The sequence below is a fragment of the Pristis pectinata genome, chromosome 26 (genome assembly GCF_009764475.1).
Source record: "Pristis pectinata isolate sPriPec2 chromosome 26, sPriPec2.1.pri, whole genome shotgun sequence".
NCBI classification, from domain to species: Eukaryota; Metazoa; Chordata; class Chondrichthyes; order Rhinopristiformes; family Pristidae; genus Pristis; species Pristis pectinata.
In genome coordinates this window covers 32,196,760-32,214,087 of record NC_067430.1, presented here as the reverse complement: position 1 = coordinate 32,214,087, position 17,328 = coordinate 32,196,760, and the positions used below count along the sequence as shown (strand labels likewise).

Here is a 17,328-nt window from a genome sequence, read left to right as displayed (position 1 = left end):
GACTGGTCATGCACAGACCTTGTCCTGTTAGAACACTGAGCAAGGCCTGTTGATTCTGTAGCAGGTTGGATCGGTGTTTGCGGTGAGTGGGTTGGGTGGTGGGAACTTGCTTGGTGTGATGTTGCGTCTGCTCCTTGTGCCAGAGTGCAATCCACTGGCTGGAAAGTTGACACAGTTAATTCTAGTCATTTGTGAAATAAAGGTTAAACCATAAAACCAACTAGATTAGATTTGTTAAGGCCATACGAAGAGAATGTTTGAGGAAATCAGTGTAGAAATGAAGGGAACATGGTGAATGGGTGGTACCTCCGAGTGAACAGCCAGTGACCTAGCTCGTACTGAGCCAGACTAATCTCAAATGTACATATTGGAACAGACTGAGATGACACAGCAGCAACACTGAGGAATAACTCGTTACAGAAGTGTGCAGTGATAACGATGGTCTGGAGGTGTGACCATGTGAGGTTTTAATACATTGCACAATTTTCAGGAGTTGTGTGACGTGGTGACACGTAACGATTCTGTGCTCTATTTTCAGGTGTGCGTCACCCCAACATCATCTGCGACTTTTGCAAGAAACATGGCATTATGGGAATGCGATGGAAATGTAAAGTGTGCTTTGACTACGACCTGTGTACTCAGTGCTACATGATCAACAAACATGATCTTACACACTCATTTGAGCGTCACGAAACTGCACATTCTCAAGCGTAAGTCAGTGCTCTGCTTTTTGATTCCTGCTGTCACGTTCTTGGTTATATGTTCCAGTTGTAGTGAAGACGTGATGGCTGCAGATGTGAGTGCATTCCTTGTAACGTTCCCCCATGCTTGTTGTCTTTGCCACTTGCCGCAGGCTGTGGTGTAGTGGCTTTCCCGAGACTCCATCGGGTTGGCCTGTCCTGAGCACCATCCAAACCAGCAACGTTTCGGGTCCCATCCACATCCATCGTGGTTGAGGTTAGCACCAGCTGCAGATAATGACTGTAAGTGTTGTCCAAATGTGACAAAATTCCTGCTCCTCCACCCTTTCAGGTTGTGAGTTCCAGACCCCTTCCACCCTCTGGTTGAAAACATTTTTCCTCCTCCTCTCCCCTCTAATCCTTTAGACACTGTTAAAATTCTCCTGTCTGGCAATGTGAACAAAACCTCCTCTTGCTGGCCCAAGTAAGGTTGTCTCTATACCGATTAGCCTCTGAAACCATGGGAGTCTGTAGAATGATTACTGACTGATCATAATAGGCAGATCATTGCCGAGTCGGATCCTGCTCTCGTGCAGTAGTTAATGAGAAGTTGTGGTTGACTTTCCATCTCCTTGGTTCTCCTCTGTTCACTGCTGCTCCTCAGTCTTCATAATTGGCAAAACCCTGAGACATCAAGGAGAGCTGGTACTTCAGGTCAGTGATGTCTCAGCAGTTCTGCATGAGTTGCTGACTATTTCACTTTTTATTCCTGCATCCACTATCTTCTGATTTTTGTAGTCATCAAGAGTGCTCAGTTCTTGTCTTCTTGGATCCAGTGTGGTTTGAAACCAGTAATTCTCTCAATTAGAACACTTGTTATGAAACCAAACAACTGGCTTCTGGATTTCAGCACTCACCGGTTACTGCACAGTCTTTTTAGTGCCTGCACGTGACACCATGTACAGTTAGCTGTGTAGCTCATGGGAAATAGTTGGGATTTACCTCAGTCATTACTCTAATACAGCTTGGAAACAGGCCTTTCGGCCCAACTCGTCCATGCCATACCTTGTGCTGAGAGAATGCAGGGCAAGTACTTAAGGACAAAAGTGTTGGATTCCTTTAACCTCTGAGCTGAGGGAGCTGTTGTGCATCAGCTTATCTATGCACAGCAGACACACCCCACTGCAGTCACAAGAATCTGTTCTCTGGTTGGATAAACCAGCAATCACATGCAGATACTCAGTGATGGGGTGTGGATAACCACATGAAGAAGTCTGTCCACCCATGGACAGCAAGTGGCTCCACTCAGCAGCAACTCAGGTGATCAGGTCATGAGACTTTACCTTTTCAGGTGTGTGATTAGGGTAACCAATCACTCTCTCGAGTGCTGTTGTGGAAGGGGCTGGTGCTGGGAAGTGGGATTAGGCTTGGTAAACCTTCCAACCAGCACAGGCAAAATGGGCTGAATGGCCTCTAGTGAAGTTGTTTGGAAGATTGGAAAGGACAGAGTCACTTTCTCTGGATTAGAGGATGCTGACAGGAGACTTAACCCAGTGAAGGGACATAGACAGATCAGATCTCTTTATTAGTCACATGTACATCGAAACACACAGTGAAATGCACCTTTTGCATGGAGTGTTCTGGGGGCAGCCCGCAAGTGTCACCATGCTCCTGGCACCAACATAGCATGCCCATAACTTCCCAACCCATACGTCTTTGTTGATGAGGCTGTACGGGGCACTAGTGAGGCCTCATTTGGAATACTGTGCACAGTTTTGGGCCCCATATCTTAGGAAAGATGTGCTGATGTTGGAGAGGGTTCAGAGGAGATTTACAAGGATGATTCCCGGAATGAAAGGGCTTACGTATGATGAGTGTTTGTCGGCTCTTGGACTGTACTCACTGGAGTACAGAAGAATGAGAGGGGACCTCATAGAGACATTTAAAATGTTGAAGGGACTGGACAGAGTAGATGTGGCTAGGCTGTTTCCCTTGGTGGGTGAGTCCAGGACCAGAGGGCACAATCTTAGAATTAGAGGGTACAGGTTTAAAACAGAGATGAGGAGAAATTTCTTTAGCCAGAGGGTGGTGAATTTGTGGAATCCCTTGCCACGTACAGCAGTGGAGGGCAGATCATTGGAGGCGTTTAAGGAAGAGATAGACAGGTATCTAAATAGTTGGGGTATCAAGGGATACGGGGATAAGGCCGGAAATTGGGGTTAGGTTTTGTTTTGTTTTGCCCCCCCCCCCACAGTTTCTCACTTCTTTTTCTTTTTTCCTTTTCTTTGGAGCAGACCCGATGGGCCGAATGGCCTACTTCTGCTCCCTTGTCTTGTGATCTTGTGAACCCACGCAGACACGGGGAGAACGTACAAACTCCTTACAGACAATTGACCCCATGTCACTGGCACTGTAAAACATTACGCTAACCGCTACACCAGGATATGTAGGAAGGGCCTGAGGACCTGTTTCCCTCAAGAGAGGGGCAGTAACTTGGTTTGGTGGGGGGGAGAATTAAATCTAAGCTAATTGGTGAAAGATTTGAGGGGAGTTGAGAATCTTTTGAATGTAGTGTGGGATCTGGAACCCGTTGCCTGAAAGCATGGTGGAGACAAACTCTGACCGTGTTAGAAGAACACCTAAGTGTATGTGTGGCAGTGAACGGAGAGCCAGCGGGTGGGGTCGGGGCGGAGAGCTCCTCTTCATCTGGAACAGATCCAGTGGACTTCATGAATTCCTTCTGTGGTATAAATTTTCTCCGACTTGCCACTATCAAAATAAAGATGATTGGGAATAATTGGAGGTCTCTTTCAGTGAAATAAATTTAAAAGATCTGCCTTGTCCTTGAAGCCTAAGAGCAGTTTTGTGTGATGGAGGAGGGTCTACTACAGTGATGTTGCAATGTGAATCAGTAATCCAGGCAGTAGGAAGACCAGGTGTCAGGTACATTATACGTGCATTCTTATCTGGGTCAATTTATTCCAGAAACACACAACGCATATTTTAGTGTCACTGAAGACAACAAGGAAGCAATCGGTGGGACCGACTGTCTCAAAGGCAGCAGAACTGGGGAAGATCACTTGGGATACAGCACGGTATAGCACAGGAACAGGCCCTTTGGCCCACAATGTCTGCGCTGAACACGATTCCAAATTAAACTAAATCACTTCTGCCCGTACATGATCCATTTCCCGCTATACCCTGCATGCTCATTTATCCAACTAACAGTCTCTTAAACCCCACTATCGTATCTACTTCCACCACTCCCCCCAGCAGCCCATTCCAAAAAACTTTCCCCTCACATCTCCTTTAAACTTTCCCCCATTTCACCATAAATGCATGTCCTCTAGTACTTAATGTTTCTACCCTGGAAAAAATATTCTGATTCTCTACCCTATCTATGCCTCTCATAATGTTATAAACCTCTATCAGGTCTCCCCTCAGTATCCGACACTCCAGAGAAAACAATCTAAGTTTGTCGAACTTCTCCTTTATAGCTCATACCCTCTGACCAGGCATCCTGGTGAACCTCTTCCACATGCTCCTCAAAGCCTCCACATCCTTCCTGTAAAGAGACAACCAGAACTGCACATAATACTCCAAGTGTGGCCTAACCAAAGTTTTATACAGCTGCAATATGACTTCCTGACTCTTGTACTCAACACCCCAACTAATAAAGGCAAGCATGTATTATGCCTTCTTTACCACCCCATCTACTTGCGTTGCCACTTTCAGGGAGCTGTGGATTTGGACCCCAAGATCCCTCTGAACATCCATGCTGTTAAGGGTCCTGCCATTAACTGCAGTACTTTCCCCTTGTATTTGACCTCCCAAAGTGCAACACCTCAAACTTGCTTGGATGAAACTCCATCTGCCATTTCTCCACCCATATCTGTAACTGATGTATATTCTGCTTTATCCTTTGATAACCCTCTACACTGTCCACAACTCCACCAACCTTTGTGTCGTCTGCAAACTTACCCACCCATCTACATTTTTGTCTATGTCATTTATTTATATCACAAACAAGAGAAGCCCCCACAACAATCCTTGTGGAACACCACAGGTCATGGATCTCCAGCCATCCCCACCTCTGTGGGGGTCATAGGTTTCCCTTCCTGCAGATACTATCACGGACTCTCTCCATCCCTTGCGGGTGTGGAGACTCTATCCCTCCATCCCTGCTCGCAGATACTATCATGGACTTTCTCCATCCCTGCTGGAATGCTAACCTGCCTCCCATTTCCAGTGTGATATTTTGAATGATTGAACCAAGGTACCTAGGTAATTCTCAAGCTTTAAAGATGCTCTCCTTTACAAACTGCAGCCAGCTCACTTAGTGCAATGAGGTGATTTCTTTCAGCAAGCTTTATTTGGGGCACAGGACCCTCTAAGTGCAGTAAGATGTCTTTACTCATCTACTCAAATCCTCTTTCCGGCATACCCTTTGCCTTCCAAATTGATTGCTGTACCTGCTTGTTAATTTTCAATGATTCGCGTACAAGGAAACCAAAATAACTCCATATACCAGCAATTGAAAAATACTTTGCTTTTCTATTTTTCAACCAAAATGGATGAATTTACACTCAGCTGTGGTGATTTTGTGGGTATTGTTGGGAAAGATGAAGAAGTAAATAATGTGAGCCTCACACAAAGGCTGACCTAATTGATGGTAAGGTCACATGCACGTCATTTGGAGCAGGGCATCGTTTGCACAGAGGGGATTTGTTTCGAGCATAAAAGCCTTTTCTCTATCTGTTTCTCAGTTCCAGCCTTTCATGGTGCAACTCCTTACAGAAGGGAAGTTCAACCTAGCTGAAGGGGCTCCCTTTGCTTCATTGTCTTCAGTGCTCTTTCCTGTTCCCTGCTGGAATGGCATTTAAATGGCAGGGGCTGCAGTGGACAAAGGGTGACCAGAAAGCGTCCATGCTAGACCACTTGAAGAGTAAGATCTCTCCTTGTATTTTAAGAAGTCCTTGGATTTGAACAAAGAGCTGTCTCCTGTAATGAACGAGTTCTGTTTTTACAGGCATCCATAAGCAAATTTTGTTCAAAGTTGAAAAATACACAAAAAAAAATCACTCGATATGGTAACAGTGCTTTCACAGTATGCTAATGAATGGCATTAAAGACACAAGACTGAGAAAGAACAATGATTAGAAGCAGAGAGAAAGAGGAAACTGGTTCTATCGTTCATAGGAACAAATGTCTGTTTGTAGGTCGAACTCTTGAATTTAATAATATTATGGGAGACTGGTCATATATAGGGGAGTCTGTAAGTTAGGTGTTTATAACCCAGGGACGACCTGTGGTCTATGGACCTCAGGACAAGAGCTGGGCTAGATAGTTATTTATGGGCTGGGTGTGAACCCATTGTTTTCTATCTGTAGATGAGAAAAATGTTCTGTATAATTTCACTGACACAGATTGTTACAGATGACAGGTTTTTACATTGTCTCTAGCCCAGAAATAGTCAGCCAGTTTATCCATGCTTGTGCCCCACTTAAACTTTCTCCTGGCCGCCTTCATCTGCACACTGTATCGTCTTCTGTTCCTTTCTCCAATGGATGCTTATCTAGTTCCCCCTTAAATGTACGCATGATATTTTCCTCAGTACATAAATAGTTATTGGTTCCTCAGATCAGATTTAAGGTTTATTTACTTCATGATCAGGTTAAGACCAATTTTCTTAGTCTGCTCTCTTATTCAAAGCAGAATGGCCTCTTTGAAGAGAACTGAAGCTTTGTTCCCTCCTCACTTTATTTCTCTGCTCTGGTATTTTAAAAGTGCAATTGTTACAAATCCCCGAATTTTTTCTGTCTCCTATCATCTGCTACCCTCAGGTTTTCGAGAACTGTGTGCAGTATCAGTGTTATCCCCTCTGATACAACTCAGGCTTCATTGTGGGAACTTCCTCATCCCTAGTGTGATGCTTAATGAATGTCTCTATAACAGTTGTGATTCACCTGTTACCAGATAATGCTTTCAGCATATGTCAGGATGTGTCCTTTTTATATATTTCTAGTTCTTTCCCCCACCTCTCCTCCCCCCCGCCCCCCCCCCAATTAAATCATCATCACCAAATTTATCTGGTGATAATCTGTGGATCACCAAGCCCCACAAGGTCCACCTCGGATCACCGCTCCCTGGTTAATGAGAACCCTGTTATGTCCTGTTAGTAATTGCCTCAGTTGTGTTATTAGCAGGATCACTTTTATGCTTGCATACAATTTGAGTTCTGTCCGATGAGTCCTAGTGCTGTGTGAGTGTTGCATGGTGAGAAGGACTTACCAGCAAATCTCAGCTGTTAGCCGCCTTGTGTTTTGAACACTGATACAGCATTTTGTCTTGGAAGTTAATTGGTAATGCATTTTGGTTAAAATTATAATAAGACCAAAGGTGGTCTTGTGTTTAACATTTTGGAATAGCTATGTCTGTGCCTCTCTTGCATTATTTTCCATGATAGGCTGCCCGCAAGGGTTCCTTTCAGCCTAGTAAGGAAATAAAGCCAAGGTCAGTATGGACAAGCTGGGCCGATGGGCCTGTTCCTGTGTCTCTCTGACTCTAGAAGCATAGAAGTAGCTAGTCCAGAAATATTACATGCAATCAAGACATTTCATTCTTTTTAAAATGCTTTGGATTTTTGAATGCTGTTTTGCAATTGAAACCAGATATTGTGCTTTGAGGATGATATTATGAAGTGACTTTGGGTCCTGTGTATTGTGGGAGTAAAGTAGATTTCTGTGTTGTGAGCCCTGCTTAGTGTATGAGATGTCATACCAATGGTTGCAAACTCTGCTCGGAATCCAGGATGTAGCTGAATTGTGAGGAATTTTCAAAGGCCACAAATGCTACTTCAGAGCTATCAAACCAGGGAGATGTTTAAAAGTTGCATTAAGATTCCTTCATATTCCAGCTTTTCCCCATCTCTATCCTCAAACAGTCCCTTAGATACCCTAGGTCTGTGTTCCTCCAGTTCCAACCTCTTGAATGTCCCTGAAAATATTAATTCTTAGGCAGTCTCTTGGGAATGAGAATGACTTCTGCTCTGGTTTTGTGGTTAATGAGGCTAATATGGGAAATGCAGACTCTTGGTGGAGTTGTGAATAGTGTAGAAGACTGGCGACGGATACAGTGTGATATAGATCAGTTGCAGATGTGGGCAGAGAAATGGCAGATGGCGTTTAACCCGGATAAATGTGAGGTGTTGCACCTTGGTGGGACTAATGTCAAGAGGCAGTACACTTTTAAGGGCAAGACCCTTAATAGTGTTGAAGAGCAGAGAGACCTTGGGGTGCAAATCCATGGCTCATTGAAAATGGCTACACGGGTAGACAGGGTGGTTAAGAAGTCTTATGGAATGCTTGCTTGTACTAATCGAGGTATTGAGTATAGGAGTCAAGAAGTTATGATGCATCTCTGCAGAACTTTGGTTAGGCCACATTTAGAGTATTGCGTGCAATTCTGCTCACCTCACTACAGGAAGCTTTAGGGTGCAGAGGAGGTTTACTAGCATGCTGCCTGGATTAGAGGGCATGTGCTATCAGGAGAGGCTGGACAAACTTGGGCTCTTTTCTCTGGAGCGGCAGAGGCTGAGGGGTGATCTGTTGGAAGTGTATAAAATGATGAGGGCCATAGATAGGGTGGACAAGCAATATCTTTTTTCCATTATTGAGCGATCCAATACCGGAGGACATGCACTTAAGGTGAGGGGGGGGGTAGGTTCAGAACAGACGCGAGGGGTACGTTTTTTTACTGAGAGAGTGGTGGATGCCTGGAATGCGTTGCCTGATAGGGTGGTGGAGGCAAATTCACTGGGGGCTTTTAAGAGGGGCTTGAATGGGCACATGAATGGGAGGAAAACAGAGGGATATGGACATTCTGTTGGTAGGAGGGATTAGCTATGTCGGCACAACATTGTGGGCTGAAGGGCCTGTTCTGTGCTGTACTGTTCTATGTTCTCCAACAGATGGGGCAGGGGGTGGCTGGCGAGCTGGGTGGCTAGTTTATGAGGTGGTCCACTCTTTCCTCCTTGTGCTCCCAGGATTCTTGAGACCATCCTGAGTGCTTCTTCACCACCTTGAGTGGGCATGAACCAGAGGTTTCCAGGCATCAGTGAGGATGCTGCATTTCTTCAAGGAGGTTTGGAGCATTTCCTTGAATCTTTCCTTCTGCCTGGTAATTTCAGAATAGTGTGTCTGTTTCAGGACTTTGGTGTTGGGTATGCAAACAACATTGTTTCACTTCTCCTTCCAGAGAATTTTGGTGGTGGTGGTATTTGTGCCATGAGGTGTATGCTGCAGGTGGGCCAGGTCTCAGGAGCACGTAGGAGGGCACTGCTTGCCTGGTGGACCATGAGTTTTGTGCCAGGTCCTTGCCATCCCCTTCCATGTGCTGGCAGTGTAGTTACTCCATCAGAGGTGGCTGTGCTGATACGACCTTTAAGATTTCCTCAAACAGCATGTATTTGAGCAAGCGTTTGGTCCTTGGTTGTCTTCATCGCTTTCCTGTGGAGCACTTTGGCCGTTTATCTGTTTGAACTGCAAGGTGATTTTACATTTTTAAACTAAGCAGAATCTTACGCTAATGAAGGGATCAATCTGGCCGTGTGAATACAGATCTTGGCCCCTCCTGAGTGACGCGCAGAGGGAAGTGATGGGGAAACTACTTACTCTGGCAGCTGAATATACTTTGAAGCAGCAAACCTTTTTCCATCAGGCTGACCTAGTATTATGAAAGCTGCTGTCTGTGCCAGTCTGTCAGCTGGCACCCATAGTGAGTAGCAGCGTTGCAGGGAGCTCTGCTTTCATCGTTTTCCACAACAGTGAGAACTGTGAGGTGAATCAACAGAGCAAGTTCAGACTTTGTTGGATAAAGTGAGGCACGTTCTGGTGAGGGGAGGGGTGGCAATGTTATGAACGTGTATGCCCACAGACCAAAATTGGGAGAAAAGAAAACATTTTTTTTAGAAAAGCACAGTTACAGTAAGAATAAAGATGCCAACAGGCTGCATGGCTGCAATGAGATTAGTCCAGGAGCATATTTATATCAAAGAACAGAATGTTTTTAGTCAATATTTTCAATGTGTAAATTAATCCTCATTTTTCAGCAAAACTTGCTGATTGTTCTTGTGACCTGTTCCAAAGGCTTATCGTAGAACGATCTAATAAAGAGGAGGCTACTTAGTCCTCAGTACTTGTGCTTGTTAATTAATTACTCCTGCCCCCCTGCTAATTAGCCACCACCCTCCAAACCTTACTGCAAATATTTATCCAAATTTTCTTTTGAAAGTTGCCTTTGAATCTTCCTCCAGCCTTTCAAGCTGAAAATTCCAGATTAGGTTCTGCTGCATAATACTTGAGCTCTTTTTTTTCATCTCTGCTTTTGCCAATTACATTAAAGTCATCCAAAACCACCCTTCACCAAAGCCTTTGTCTGTTCTCAATTATCGACACTTGTTTTCTTTTTCTTCCCAGAGCTTCACAGGCCTGATGTTACTTATTAATTTTCTTGGCGGTTCTTTAAGCCCCCCACCCACCCAGAGCAGTTATTCAGTCTTTATCTTTTAACAGTTTCTTTGCTGTTTTATCAGCCTGCCAGATTTAAATTTGCCTTCCACTATTTAATTGGTTTTCTCAGTGGTTGTGTACGTTAAGCACCAACTGCTGATGTTTCTAGGTCTCCAATCCAACCTACAGACTGGATATCTAAAAGCTGTGTGCAAGTTTTCACCTCCTAGCTGTGGTGCTTCCCACATAACAGAGGAAGGTAAAGCATGGAAGGTGTGCACACTGGGCTGATGGATGTACAAGCTGAGTTAAAAGACCGAGCATGGGTGACCTAACCGTAACCCAACTAAGCATTTTAAAATTATCAAGGGGTTTTTATCAGTGGAGGAGTCCAAAACTCTTCATAGATACGAGATGGTCACCAATAAATAAAGGATTCAGGAGAAACTTTGTAGCCAGAGAATGTGGACACACTACTTGAGGGCATGGTTAAAGAAAATGACAGAGGTATTTAAGGGGAGCATGGTTAAATACACAAGGAAGGAAGGGATGGAAGGTTCTGGTGACAGGATGAGGTGAGGTGGAGTGGGAAGAGGTCCTTTTGGTACAGAAGCAATTACATGAATAGGTTGAGCCAAGGTTTGTGTAAATTCACTTCACTGGATGGATTACGTGAGCTGAGGACTACGACCATCCACCACTCACGACCATTGCCAGTTCTCCTATTGGTACAGTAATACGCTACACCTTGATATCAGTTATACAGTTCCTGAAATGTTTCAGTACTACTCAAGTATTATCAGCACTTGTCTGTATTACAACAATGCTGCCAAAATTGAGGCTGGCTTTGACAACAATTAGGTAATGTATATGCAGCCTTAATGTCTTATTCTTTCTAATATTCTGGAACCAAGTACCATTTTGCTGAATGAATCAGTTTTAAAATGCATGTATCATCAGAATGTCCAAAGCACTGCAGGGGAAGAGCTGTTCAATGTGAAGATGCATCGCCAGTCACACAGGGCATTTGGAAATGTGTTGAGTCACTACAGGGAATTGGAGACGTGTGGACCAAGGGCTATTCCAGTCACTTTTGTTGGATAAGAATTTGAAATATTTGGAAAATAAAGATGAAAATGCTGGAATCTTCCAGCTGGTCAGGCAACATATGTGGAGAGAGAAAAACAGTTAATGTTTCAGGTCCAAAACATGTCATCAGAACTTGAAATATCTGTCCTAGTCTGAAACCCCAATATATAAATTCAATTAAATGGATTCATCAGGGAATATATTCAGTTGTAAATGACCAAAGAAGGAATAAAGTTTGTACGTAACTACTGGCATTGGTAAAGAATCTTTAACGAGATACTGAGAAAACTTACCTAACAACATTTGATATTAAGGCAAGTGATCAATAGTTTGGTCAAAGCTGCTTTGTAATGGCCGGCACCCTGATGTAACATGGGTCTCGGATGATCTGTCCTCCCAGCACAGGAGAAAAGATGTGAAGAATCAAAACAGAAAATGCTGGAAATGCTTCGCAGTTGAGGCAGCATCTGTGGAGAGAGGAACAGGTAACACTTTGGTTTCAAGCTTTCTCCTGTAACTCCAGTTGTTTGCTTGTGAAATGACATCAAGGTTTGGCAAATGGATCATTGTCTTCTCGTTTCTTAAGACAAACAGAGTTAGTGTTCAGGTAGAAGACCCTTTATCTGGGAAACAGATACAGACTCATTTATATTCTCTCCTTTACAGTTCTGTTGAAAGCTCATGGACCAGTGGTAAATCTGCTTTTCTTTCCACAGATACTGCCTGATCTGCTGAGTGTGTTCAGTATTTTCTGTTTTTATTTCAGGTCTCTAACATGTGTAGTTTGATTTTCAGGTAGGTGTGAGGCCACTCAGCCCCTCTAGCCTGCTTCACCATTCAACAGGATCTTGTCTAGTCCGATCCCAGCTTCGGATCCACTTTCAAGCCTCGTTCCCATAAAACCTCGATTTCCTTGTAGTTCCAAGATTTATCTTAGCCTGGAATATTCCTACTAACTTGGCCTCCACAGCTTCTGGGTGAACAAACTCCATATGTTCAAAACAAAAAAACAGAACTCTGGAAGAGCTCAGCGAATCAGGCACCATCTGTGGAAGCAAAGGGTGTAAGTCAGCACTTCAAGGAGAGACCCTGTATCAGGTCCTGACTTGCAGCTTTTGCCTCCACAGATGCTGCTTGACCTGTTGAGTTATCCCAGCATTCTGTTTTTGTTCTAGATTCCAGCATCTGCAGTCTCTTGTCTCCAAGTCTTCACATTCTGAGAGACGAAACTCCTTCTTTCAGCTTAAAGTGACACAAAAATCTACAATCACGTTCCGCCCAGTACGAAATTCCTCGTGTCACCTACAGCACCAGTTACAAGACCAGCATCTTCAGAAAGCTTATTAAAACTCAAATCACTGACCATCCCAAACTTTACCCCTACCACACCCTCCTCCCTAGTTTATCTGACTTTCTTCCGATCCCGCTTCCTTTCTCACTGCAGTGTCTGTCTACTGTCATTCTCCTAGACGTCCTGGCAGTATTACTCCCACTCTTACCACCACCCCTGCTCTCGTCTGCACCACTCGATGACACAGCCCTCTCCATTACTCCCAGATTCTGTCATCTCTGCTACTGTTCCTCCAGGGATAAACCACTGTCTCGCACCATGGGTGGGAATTCTTGGATCAGCATAAGCAGGATGGAAATGCTGAGGGGAGGGGGGGACCCTGGGCAGCTGCCAGTTTAGATCTGCAGACGGTACACGGATGTCAAATGCAGATGGTTGGCACATATGCTGAGGGTTGAAACAAAGCAACAGTAATGGAAGGAAAATGCTTAGAGACTGAAGATGGAAAAAGATGCTGAAATTATAAAATTCTGCCAAGAACCTGTTGTCAGAGGTTGAAATGCTAGAATAAATTTCTGATTTATGTTGTGCAGAGAACGTTAATGATCATCAGTCTGATTCACAGGTTGCTAGCATATCGGAACACATGTTCAAAAACCTAAAGCAAATGGTGGTGACTCTAGGGTCATTCATCATTTCTCATAATTATTAATGACTTTAGTGGATACATTGAGACAAAGTGGTGGCTGATACTGTGATCTGCTGCAAAGACTCAACGACTAACAAGAATAAAGGAGAGAAATGAGGCAACAATTCAAACTCTTGAATTGTTGTCCCACAGAACCTGGCCCTGATGCATGGTTACTCAAGCTTTCCAGTCGATGCTGGCTCCCAGCAGAGCAATACCATCTGTCTCATTCCCCCTCCAGCGCCCATCCAATTCCCTAATGATTCTGTTGCTACTACCCTAGAGGCAGTGAATTCCAGATCATAACCCTCATGAGTAAAAATCTTTCTTCACATCCTCTTTGATTCTTTTATTTTAAAAAAACTAATATACAACTATAACCTTTTTCCCTACTCTAGTGAATAACTTCACTTTTATCCATGTTACACTGTACTTGCTGTGTATTTTCCCACTCAATCACCTTGTCAAAGTTGCCTTGAAGCTTCTTTGCATCCCCTTTTGATAAATGTGAAAATCCAGGGCTCCTGCAGTCCCCACTAATCATCACTTGCCACCCCAGTAAAGATTTGTTTTATTCCTACTTTGTTTCTATCTGTCAATCAATTCTCGACCCATGCCTATACATTACCTGCAATCCTACATGTGTTCATTTTGTATGTTATGTGGGACTTCAAAACTTTCTGAAAGTTCAATTACCGCCACATCCACTGGTTGTCTCTCACCTATTCTACCTTTTCAAAAAAAAACTCCAGTGTGTTTGTAAACATATTTCCCTTTCATTAATCCATTTATTTTGTCCAGTCCCATTAGCAATCTCAATGTGTTCTAATACCACATCCTTTAACGAACTCCAGCATTTTCCCCATCACTCATCTCAGGCTAACTGGTCTGTAATGCCCTGTTTTCTGTCTCCCTTTTTTAAGTAGCGGGGTTACATTTGCCCCCTTCAATGTGTGGGAACAGTTCCATAATCTGTAGGATTTTGGAAGATGCATCCACTCTTTTCATGGCTGCCTCTCCTAGTACTCTGGGTGCAGGTTATGAAGAACAGGGGAATTTACTAATTTCTTCAGCATGGTCTTTGTTTTAAGTAATATTATTTTCTTTAATTCTTCCTTTTAATTATACTCCTGATGCCCTAGCATTTCTGGGGAGTTATTTGTGTCCTCTTCCATGAAGAAACCAAAGTGTTCATTTCCATTACAACATGCTTGTAGAAGCTTTCTTAGTGCACCTTTATATTCCCTGCACGTTTATTTTATGCTTTATTTTTGCTTCCTCAATCAATCTCTTGGTCCACTTTTGCTGAATTCTAAACTACATTCAAGAAAGGGAAAATTATTTTTAAAATCTTGTTAACCAGAAGTGTAATTTAGCCAGAGGAGTTCAGGGCTAAATCATACTTCTGTTAACGAGATTTTAAAAATTTTGGAGTATTTTGAAGTTTTAAACCTGCTTGCCCTCTATCTCACAGAGCAGCGTGTACAAGGATAACACTTCATCATTGACCTTGCAGTTCTAAGTAATTTTTCTTATTCCCATCATTACAAATGTTAAAAGATCTTTCAAAATACCTGTCACTATGTGCACGTATTCCTGTAGTTTTCAAATGTTGTGCCTGTCCACTAGTCTTATTGTTATGTAACTTAACAAATTTTGTTTTGCAGTAAAGTCTGGTTTTGTGATAGTGGATTTATAACACAGTGATCAGTGTCTGCCTCAGTGTTAGTCACCTCGTGGTGCCTCGCCCCCTACCTTGTGGTGCCTCAGCGGGCTGCTCCAAGATCTCCTAAGTCCAAAGTTTCTGGTTCAACTTTAAGTTGCACTCTGTTGACTTTGAAAGCAGGAATCTGTAGTACACCACTACAGACACTGCAGTACAGCACGAGGGACTTGCTGGTCCCTTTTGGGTGAGGTATTAAGTTGAGGCACCAGTTGCTCTCTCTGTTGATCATAAGCAATCTAGTGGCACTGTTCCAACTGCAGGGGTTACTGCTCCATTTTGTCTGAGCCAATCTTTATCACTTAACATTTTTGTTTAATTATATTGCATTATGACATTGCTGTTGTGGGAACTTAGCTGTGTACAAATTACCAGTCAACTTCCTGCTTTGCTACTGTGGCTTACTTCAGATGTATTGATGAGAAAAGAGCTACAGATGCTCAAAATCTGAACTAAAAACAGAAAATACTGGAGATAGTCAGATCCAGTTGTTTTCCTTTACCAGTTGGGATGAAAAGACATGGACCTGAAATATTGACTCTGGGTTTCTCTCCACAGATGCTGCCAGACCAACTGAATATTTTCAGTATTCTATTTTTATTTGAAAAGTACTTTGTTGACTTGGTCTGGAGGTTTCTGAAAAGGATGTGAAAGATGCTGTAGAAATACTCATTGAGGGATGAGATTTCATTTGTTGCTGTAAACAAGATTCAGATGCAAAATAAGAAAGGTAATTTAAAAAGAAGGATTCTGCCTCTTGGCATTGACTAATTAATGCATGATCACTGGATGATGATGCTCACAGATGTGATACAACTGGCTGGACTGGAGTTTTAGATTATTTTATTGAAGACCATGGGATCTTTGCAAATTATTGTTATAGACACAGTTTGAAGGATTTAAGAATAGGAGAAATAACTTGGTTATTGTTTATATAAGTAAAATGTTATTCAAGTCTTTTGTGGTCACTTCAACAATTTTAATATTTTGTGTAAATGAGAGAATTATTCATTTATATCCCGTAATGAATCAGATGTAAGTAAGGAGAGGTCCTGTGTCAATCTTCATGTTTAAAATATTCTCCAAAGATTTCCAGCTTTGCAATTTAAGTTTTGTTTTAATCTTTCCTGTTCGATTATTCAGCCTGAGATGATGGTGTTTGCTGCATAAGAATATATTTGCATGATAATCATGAAACTTGATTCGGCAATGTAGGAAGAGGCGTGAGCTTCAGTTAGCATCCTCTGGTGAGCTGTCAGAACAGGCTGTTGCTGTTGTGAAGCTGGATGCAGAAATCCTCATTGGTTATGATAAATGCCAACCTAGCCAAAACTGTTCATATGTAATGATTTAATGACAGCTTTTCATTCTTGGTCCAGTCAAAAATTACGTATTGTTTTTCTAAAGTTATGTACTGTACATTGGCTTATGCTTTCATGATGATTATGTTCCCTTAGAGTAGAAGAGCTTTTGTCCCCACAGTATGACAGGGATGAGATTACAACATCTGAAGCAAGTGGCAAATTGTGCAACTACAAATTGGTATTAGATGCATCCAACTGAGAAACAGAGTCAATTGTTCTTTGTTTCAAATCCCTTTCAACAAAACTTGTACACTGTATCTTAGCATTTTCATCCAAGATGAACTGGCTGTATCCCTAAGAGAAAAAAAATCTATATTCTGTCAGTTTAAGTTTAGTGTGCTGCTTTGAATGTTGCATCCTGGAGTTTGAAAACCTGTGTTCAAAGTGGCATTGGTTGGGTTACAGCAGGTACTTCTGGGGTCCAGGAAGTAGACAGAAGGGTGACTGTCAGGGGAGAGAAAAGGAAAAAGAAAACAAACAGGCAGATAGAGCAGAGGACCCCGGAGGCTGTTCCCCTCAATAACAGGTTTTCCACTTTGGAGGCTGTTGAGGGGGATGACCTGCAGGGATCAAGCAGCAGTAGCCAGGTCTGTGGCACTGGGACCAGTCCTGCTGCTCAGAAGGGAAGGGAGAAGAGGAAGGCATTAGTGATAGGGGACTCAATAGTCAGGGAAACAGATAAGAGGTTCTGTGGCAGTGAGCGTGAATCCCGGATGGTATGTTGCCTCCCAGCTGCCAGGGTCCAGGATGTCTCTGATCGGTCCACAGGATTCTTGATCAGGAGGGAGAACAGCCAGAAGTCGTGGTTCATGTTGGTACCAATGACATAGGTAGGAAGAGGGATGAGGTCCTGAAAAGTGAGTTTAGGGAGCTAGGCAGAAGGCTGAAGAACAGGACCTCAAGGGTGGCAATCTCAGGATTGCTGCCAGTGCCTCGCGATAGTGAAGGTAGGAATAGGAGGAGATGGCAAATAAATGTGTGGCT

General features: G+C 43.1%; 1 protein-coding gene across 9 annotated transcripts in view; it reads left to right on the top strand.

Moving 5' to 3' along the window:
• The window catches only part of mib2 (MIB E3 ubiquitin protein ligase 2), a 215,715-nt gene that overhangs the window by 79,560 nt on the left and 118,827 nt on the right, over positions 1-17,328 (top strand). For all 9 annotated transcript variants that reach the window (XR_007958246.1, XR_007958247.1, XM_052039217.1 and 6 more), the window contains one exon: positions 539-710. Coding sequence is in view for 7 of the 9 variants with exons in the window: in XM_052039217.1 (XP_051895177.1) it covers positions 539-710 (172 nt within the window). In the remaining 2 variants the exon portion in view is untranslated. The remainder of the gene's footprint in view (positions 1-538; positions 711-17,328) is intronic.